General features: G+C 35.6%; 1 protein-coding gene across 2 annotated transcripts in view; it reads right to left on the bottom strand.

The window, feature by feature from the left end:
- Positions 1 to 9,050, bottom strand: part of LOC133622687 (voltage-dependent L-type calcium channel subunit alpha-1D-like) — a 195,977-nt gene that overhangs the window by 180,179 nt on the left and 6,748 nt on the right. For both annotated transcript variants that reach the window (XM_072915911.1, XM_072915910.1), the window contains exon 3: positions 2,247 to 2,389. In XM_072915911.1, the coding sequence (XP_072772012.1) occupies positions 2,247 to 2,389 (143 nt within the window). The remainder of the gene's footprint in view (positions 1 to 2,246; positions 2,390 to 9,050) is intronic.

Here is a 9,050-nt window from a genome sequence, read left to right as displayed (position 1 = left end):
TGTGATATATGACATCTATTACATTGTTGCATGTGATACATGACATCTATTACGTTGTTGTATGTGATATATGACATCAATTACATTGTTGTATGTGATATATGACATCTATTATGTTGTTGTAAGTGATATATGACATCTATTACGTTGTTGTATGTGATATATAATATGACATCTATTACATTGTTGTATGTGGTCAAATTGTACAATGTAAATAATAAACAAAGAAGTGTCTAAATAACGAATTTGTGCAAGGCTAATAAAATATTAATAATAACAATTATTATAATTATTATTATTATTATTATAATATTACTAATATTATTATTATATTAATAAAAGTTAATACAAATAGTGAATAGAGCAAAAGGATGATGAAGTGAACATGAGCTCCTCATTACTTCGTAGTAGTGGATTACTTTGTGAGGCGTTACATGTCCAAAGTGGATAAAGTGCACAATTCAGAGACACACACTCAGTACTAGCTCATTAGCATTAAAGCTACAAACACACAAAAGTTTATTAAAAACATTTTTAAACGGTGTAAATTTCACAAATAATTGTACAAACCCCGTTTCCATATGAGTTGGGAAATTGTGTTAGATGTAAATACAAACTGAATACAATGATTTGCAAATCATTTTCAACCCATATTCAGTTGAATATGCTACAAAGACAACATATTTGATGTTCAAACTGATAAACATTTTTTTTTTTGCAAATAATCATTAACTTTAGAATTTGATGCCAGCAACACGTGACAAATAAGTCGGGAAAGGTGGCAATACATACTGATAAAGTTGAGGAATGCTCATCAAACACTTATTTGGAACATCCCACAGGTGAACAGGCAAATTGGGAACAGGTGGGTGCCATGATTGGGTATAAAAGTAGATTTCATGAAATGCACAGTCATTCACAAACAAGGATGGGGTGAGGGTCACCACTTTGTCAACAAATTCGTGAGCAAATTGTTGAACAGTTTAAGAAAAACCTTTCTCAACCAGCTATTGCAAGGAATTTAGGGATTTCACCATCTACGGTTCGTAATATCATCAAAGGGTTCAGAGAATCTGGAGAAATCACTGCACGTAAGCAGCTAAGCCCTTGACCTTCGATCCCTCAGGCTGTACTGCATCAAGAGGCGACATCAGTGTGTAAAGGATATCACCACATGGACTCAGGAACACTTCAGAAACCCACTGTCAGTAACTACAGTTGGTCGCTACATCTGTAAGGGCAAGTTAAGACTCTCCTATGCAAGGCGAAAAATGTTTATCAACAACACCCAGAAACGCCATCGGCTTCGCTGGGCCTGAGCTCATCTAAGATGGACTGATACAAAGAGGAAAAGTGTTCTGTGGTCTGACGAGTCCACATTTCAAATAGTTTTTGGAAACTGTGGACATCTTGTCCTCCGGACCAAAGAGGAAAAGAACCATCCGGATTGTTATAGGCGCAAAGTTGAAAAGCCAGCATCTGTGATGGTATGGGGGTGTATTAGTGCCCAAGACATGGGTAACTTACACATCTGTGAAGGCGCCATTAATGCTGAAAGGTACATACAGGTTTTGGAGCAACATATGTTGCCATCCAAGCAACGTTACCATGGACGCCCCTGCTTATTTCAGCAAGACAATGCCAAGCCACGTGCTACATCAACGTTGCTTCATAGTAAAAGAGTGCGGGTACTAGACTGGCCTGCCTGTAGTCCAGACCTGTCTCCCATTGAAAATGTGTGGCGCATTATGAAGCCTAAAATACCACAACGGAGACCCCGGACTCTTGAACAACTTAAGCTGTACATCAAGCAAGAATGGGAAAGAATTCCACCTGAGAAGCTTAAAAAATGTGTCTCCTCAGTTCCCAAACGTTTACTGAGTGTTGTTTAAAGGAAAGGCCATGTAACACAGTGGTGAACATGCTCTTTCCCAACTACTTTGGCACATGTTGCAGCCATGAAATTCAAAGTTAATTATTATTTGCAAAAAAAAAATAAAGTTTATGAGTTTGAACATCAAATATGTTGTCTTTGTAGTGCATTCAATTGAATATGGGTTGAAAAGGATTTGCAAATCATTGTATTCCGTTTATATTTACATCTAACACAATTTCCCAACTCATATGGAAACGGAGTTTGTAGATTAATATTAATTGTAATATTGTGAGACATTTAAAATAGATGAAAATTCTTGTATCATTCTGGCACCTTCCATCCAAATACAAAACATGTTTTGTCAACTCACTGGGAACTCCTGAGACAAGGCGAAGGGGGCGGAGGACACGGAAGGCTCGGAGGGCCTTGACATCAAACCCCCCAGGTTTGCCTCCTGATTGGCCGCTTGACTCACCGTCTTTGGTTATCATCTCCAGGACCACACTGAACAAACTGGACGACAGAACAGTTCGTTCATTGGTTAGAAACTTTCATTGGCACACAGGAAGTTACAGAAAGTTAGAAAAGATACAGAAGTTACAGGAAGTAACAGGAAGTTAGAAAAGTTACAGGAGTTACAGAAGTTACAGGAAGTTACAGAAAGTTGCAGAAAGTTGCAGAAAGTTATATAAATTACAGGAAGTAACAGAAGTTACAGGAAGTTAGAAACGAAGTTACAGAAAGTTATAAAAGTTATAGAAGTTATAAAAGTTATAAAAGTTACAGAAGTTATACAAGTTAAAAAAGTTATAAAAGTTACAGAAGTTATAAAAGTTACAGAAGTTACAGGCAGTTACAATAAGTTACAGGAAGTTACAGAAAGTTACAAGAAGTTACAGAACATTATAAAAGTTACATAAGTTGCAGACAGTTTAAAAGTTAAAAGAAGTTACAGAAGTTATAAAAGTTACAATAGTTACAGAAAGTTTTAGAAAATTAAAGGAAGTTACAAGAAATTACAGGAAGTTACAGGAGGTACAGAAGTTACAGGAAGTTACAAGATGATACAGAAGTTAGGAGTTACAGAATTTACAGAAAGTTACAGGAATCTACAGAAGTTACAGGAATTAACAAGAAGTTACAGAAGTTGCAGGAAGCTACAGGAAGTTACAGGCAGTTATAGGAAGTTACAGGAAATTACAGAGGTGACAGAAGTTACAGGAGTTACCGGAAGTTGCAGAAAATTACAGAAGTTACAGGGTGTTATAAAAGATACAGAAGTTACAGGCAGTTACAAGAAGTTACAAATTTAAAGGAAGTTATACAAGTTTCAGGAAGTTACAGAAGTTAGACGATACAGGAAATTGCAGAGGTGACAGAAGTTACAGGAAATTGCAGCGGTGACATAAGTTATAGGAGTTACAGAATTTACAGGAAGTTTAAGGAAATTAAAGGAAGTTACAGAAGTGAGACGATACAGGAAATTGCAGAGGTGACAGAAGTTACAGGAAATTGCAGCGGTGACATAAGTTATAGGAGTTACAGAATTTACAGGAAGTTTCAGGAAATTAAAGGAAGTTACAGAAGTTGCAGAAAGATACAGAAGTTACAGGAAGTTATTAGCAGTTGCATAAAGTTACAGGAACTTACAGAGGTGACAGAAGTTACAGAAGTTGTAGGAAGCTACAGAAGTTACAGAAAGTTACAGAAGTTGTAGGGAGCTACATAAGTTACAGGCAGTTACAGGGAATTACAGAGGTGACAGAAGTTACAGGAAGTTACATAAGTTACAGTAAGTTATAAAAGTTACAGAAGTTACAGGAAGTTATAGAAGTTACAGGAAGCTACAGAAGTTACAGAAAGCTACAGAAGTTACAGGAAGTTACAGAAAATTACAGAAGTTACAGTAGGTTGTAAAAGGTACAGAAGTTACTGACAGTTACAAGAAGTTACGGACGTTACAGGAAGCTACAGAAGTTACAGCAAATTGCAGTGCTGACAAAAGTTACAGAAGTTACATGAAGTTTAAAAAGTTGCAGGAAGTTACAGAAGTTACATGATTTTACAGGAGTTCCAGGAAGCTACAAAAGTTACAGGAAGTTACACTTAGTTATCGAAAATTACAGAAGTTACAGGAAGCTAAATAAGTTACAGAAGTAACAGGAAATTGCAGAAGTGACAGAAGTTACAGGAAATTGCAGCGGTGACAGAAGTTACAGGAAATTGCAGCGGTGACAGAAGTTACAGGAGTTACAGAAGTTGCGGGAAGCTACAGAAGTTACATGAAGTTACACAAAGTTACAGGAACTTCCAAAAAATTACAGAGGTGACAGAAATTACAGGAAGTTGCAGAGGTGACAGAAGTTAAAGGAAGTTACAGGAAGCTACAGAAGTTGCAGGAAGCTACATAAGTTACACAAAGTTACAGAAGTTATAGGAAGTTACAGGATGTTGCAGGAAGCTACAGAAGTTGCAGGAAGCTACAGAAGGTATAGGAAGTACAGGAAGTTGCAGGAAGCTATGTTACATACGTTACAGGAGTTACAGGAAGTTACAGAAAATTACAGAAGTTACATAAGGTACAGAAGTTACAGGAAGTTACAGAAAATTACAGAAGTTACAAGAAGGTATACAAGTTACAAGAAGCTACAGAAGTTATAAAAGTTACAGGCAGTTACAGGAAGATACAGAATTCACAGAAGTTACAGGAAGTTACAGAAGTTGCAGGAAGCTACTGAAGTTACATGAAGTTACAAACAGTTACAGGAAGTTACAGGAAATTACAGAGGTGACAAGTTACAGGAAGTTACAGAAAATTACAGAAGTTACAGAAATCACAGAAAGTTATAAAAGTTACACACAGTTACAGGAACTTACAGAGGTGACAAAAGTTACAGGAAGTTGCAGAGGTGACATAAATTACAGAAAGTTGCAGAAAATTACATAAGTTACAGGAAGTTATAAAAGTTACAGGAAGTTACACACAGTTACAGGAAATTACAGAGGTGACAGAAGTTACAGAAAGTTACACAAGTTACAGGAAGTTATACAATTTACAGACATTAGAGAAGTTACAGGAAGTTGCAGGAAGCTACAGAAGTTGCAGGAAGTTATATAAGTTACAGAAGTTAGAGAAGTTACAGAGGTTAGAGAAGTTACAGGAAGTTGCAGGAAGCTACAGAAGTTGCAGGAAACTACATAATCTACAGAAGTTACAGGAAGTTACAGGAAATTACATAAATTGCAGGAAGCTACATAATCTACAGAAGTTACAGGCAGTTACAGGAAATTACAGAGGTGACAGAAGTTACAGGAAGTTACATATGTTACGGGAGTTACAGAAGTTACATAAAATTACAGAAGTTACAGGAAGTTATACAAGTTACAGAAGTCACATAAGGTACAGACGTTACAGGCAGTTACAAGAAGTTACAGAAGTTACAAGAAGTTATAAAAGTTACAGGAATCTACAGAAGTTATACAAGTTACAGACAATTACAGAAGTTACAAGAAGGTATAAAAGTTACAGGAAGCTTCAGAAGTTACAGGCAGTTACAAAAAGTTACAGAAATTTATAAAAGTTAAAGGAAGTTGCAGATGTTATAAAAGTTACAGGAAGTTATCCAGATTACAGAAGCTACATAAGTTATAAAAGCTACAGGAAGTTACAGGAAGTTATACAAATTACAGAAGCTACATAAGTTATAAATGTTACAGAATTTACAGGAAGTTATACAATTTTAAAGAAGTTACAGAAATAATCAAAGTTACAGGAATGTATACAATTTTAAAGAAATTACAGAAGTTATCAAAGTTACAGGAAGTTACAACAAGTTACAACAAGTTACAGATCGTTATGAAAGTTATACAATTTTACAGAAGTTATCAAAGTTAAAGGAAGTTACAACAAGTTACAGAACGTTATAAAAGTTACATAAGTTACAAGCAGTTGCATGAAGTTAAAGGAAGTTACATGAAGTTACAGGCAGTTACATGAAGAACGTTTTAAAAGTTACGGAAGTTACAGGACGTTACAGAAGTTTCAGGAAATTACAGGAAGTTACAGAAGTTATAAAAGTTACGGAAGTTACAGAAGTTTCAGGAAATGACAGGAAGTTACAGAAGTTGCAGGAAGCTACAGAAAGTTACAGAAGTTGTAGGAAGCTACAGAAGTTACAGGAAGTTACAGAAGTTGCAGGAAGCTACAGAAGTTACTTGAAGTTACAGGCAGTTACAGGAAGCTACATGAAGTTACAGGAAATTACAGAGGTGACTGAAGTTACAGAAAGTTACAGAAGTTATAACAGTTACAGACATTACAGGAAGTTACAATAAGTTACAGCAAGTTACAGGAAGTTACAATAAGTTATAAAAGGTAAAGGCTGTATAAAGGTTACAGAAGTTACGGGCAGTTACATGAAGTTACAGCAAGTTATAAAAGTTACATAAGTTACAGAAAGTTACAGGACGTTACAGAAGTTGCAGGAAGCTGCAGGACGTTACAGAAGTTGCAGGAAGCTACAGAAGATACAAAAGTTGCAGGAAGCTACAGAAGTTGCAGGAAGCTACAGAAGATACAGGCAGTTATATGAAAATATAGAGGTGACAGAAGTTACAGAAAGTTATAAAAGTTATAGAAGTTATAAAAGTTATAAAAGTTACAGAAGTTATACAAGTTAAAAAAGTTATAAAAGTTATAGAAGTTATAAAAGTTACAGAAGTTACAGGCAGTTACAATAAGTTACAATAAATTACAGGAAGTTACAGAAAGTTACAAGAAGTTACAGAACGTTATAAAAGTTACATAAGTTGCAGGCAGTTACATGAAAATACAGACAGTTAAAAGTTAAAAGAAGTTACAGAAGTTATAAAAGTTACATAAGTTACAGGACATTAAAGAAGTTGCAGGAAGCTACAGAAAATACAGATGTTACAGGAAGCTACAAAAGTTACAGGCAGTTACATGGAAATACAGAGATGACAAAAGTTACAGAAAGTTACATGGAAAAACAGAGATGACAAAAGTTACAGGCAGTTACAGAAAGTTACATGGAAATACAGAGATGACAAAAGTTACAGGCAGTTACAGAAAGTTACATGGAAATACAGAGGTGACAGAAGTTACAGAACTTACAGAAAGTTATAAAAGTTACAGAAGTTACAGAAAGTACAGGAAGTTGCATGAAGTTACAGGCAGTTACATTAAGTTACAGAATGTTTTAAAAGTTACGGAAGTTACAGGACGTTACAGAAGTTTCAGGAAATTACAGAAGTTGCAGGAAGCTACAGGCATTTACAGGAAGTTGCATGAAGTTACATGAAGTTACAGAAAGTTTTAAAAGTTGCGGAAGTTACAGGACGTTACAGAAGTTTCAGGAAATTACAGGAAGTTACAGAAGTTGCAGGAAGCTTCAGGCATTTACAGGAAATTACAGAGTTGATAGAAGTTACATAAGTTACAGGAAGTTAAAGAAGTTGCAGGGAGCTACAGAAGTTAGAGAAGTTATAGGAAGCTACAGAAAATACAGAAAGTTACAGAAGTTGCAGGAAGCTACGGAAGTTGCATGAACTTACAGGAAATTACAGAGGTGACAGAAGTTACAGGAAGGTACAGAAGTTATAAAAGTTACAGACGTTACAGGAAGTTACAATAAGTTACAAGAAGTTACAGAACATTATAAAAGGTAAAGGCTGTATAAAAGTTACAGGCAGTTACATGAAGTTACAGAAAGTTATAAAAGTTAAAGGAAGTCAAAGAAGTTATAAAAGTTACATAAGTTACAGGACGTTACAGAAGTTGCAGGAAGCTACATAAGTTACAGAACTTGCAGGAAGCTACATAAATTACAGGACATTACAGAAGTTGCAGGAAGCTACAGAAGTTACAGGACGTTACAGAAGTTGCAGGAAGCTACAGACGTTACAGGACATTACAGAAGTTGCAGGAAGCAACAGAAGTTGCAGGAAGCAACAGAAGTTGCAGGAAGCTACATAAGTTACAGGACATTACAGAAGTTGCAGGAAACTACAGAAGTTACAGGAAGCTACAGAAGTTACAGGAAGTTACTAGAAGTTGTAGAGGTGACAGAAATTACAGAAGTTACAGAAAGTTATAAAAGTCATCGAATTTACAAAAGTTACAGGCAGTTACAATAAGTTACAGGAAGGTACAAGAAGGTACAGAACGTTATAAAAGTTACAGGCAGTTACATGAAAATACAGAAAGTTTTACAGTTAAAAGAAGTTACAGAAGTTATAAAAGTTACATAAGTTACAGAACATTACAGAAGTTGCAGGAAGCTACAGGAAGCTACAGAAGTTACAGGCAGTCACAGGAAGTTAGATGGAAATACAGAGATAACAAAAGTTACATGGAAATACAGAGATGACAAAAGTTACAGAAAGTTACATGGAAATACAGAGATGACAAAAGTTACAGGCAGTTACAGAAATTTACATGGAAATACAGAGATGACAAAAGTTACAGGCTGTTACAGGAAGTTACATGGAAATACAGAGGTGACAGAAGTTACAGAAAGTTACATGGAAATACAGAGATGACAAAAGTTACAGGCAGTTAGATGAAAATACAGAGGTGACAGAAGTTACAGAACTTACAGAAAGTTATAAACGTTACAGAAAGTACAGGAAGTTACAGGCAGTTACAGAGGTGACAGAAGTTACAGGCAGTTACAGAAAGTTACATGAAAATACAGAGGTGACAGAAGATACAGAACTTACAGAAAGTTATAAAAGTTACAGAAAGTACAGGAAGTTACAGAAGTTACAGAGGTGACAGAAGTTACAGGCAGTTACAGAAAGTTAGATGGAAATACAGAGGTGACAAATGTTACAGGCAGTTACAGAAAGTTACAAGCAGTTACAGAGATGACAGAAGTTACAGGCAGTTACAGAAAGTTAGATGGAAATACAGAGGTGACAAAAGTTACAGGCAGTTACAGAAAGTTACATGGAAATACAGCGGTGACAGAAGTTACAGAACTTACAGAAAGTTATAAAAGTTACAGAAGGTACAGGAAGTTACAGGAAGTTAAAAAAGTTAAAGATGTTACAGGAAGCTACATAAGTTACAGGAGGTTACAAGCAGTTAAAGGAAGTTACAGAGGTGACAGAAGTTAAAGAACTTACAGAAAGTTATAAAAGTTACAGAAGT

Source organism: Nerophis lumbriciformis, linkage group LG23, assembly GCF_033978685.3.
Source record: "Nerophis lumbriciformis linkage group LG23, RoL_Nlum_v2.1, whole genome shotgun sequence".
Lineage (NCBI taxonomy): Eukaryota > Metazoa > Chordata > Actinopteri > Syngnathiformes > Syngnathidae > Nerophis > Nerophis lumbriciformis.
The sequence above is the reverse complement of the archived record's forward strand: the minus strand, read 5'-3'. Positions and strand labels throughout refer to the sequence as shown.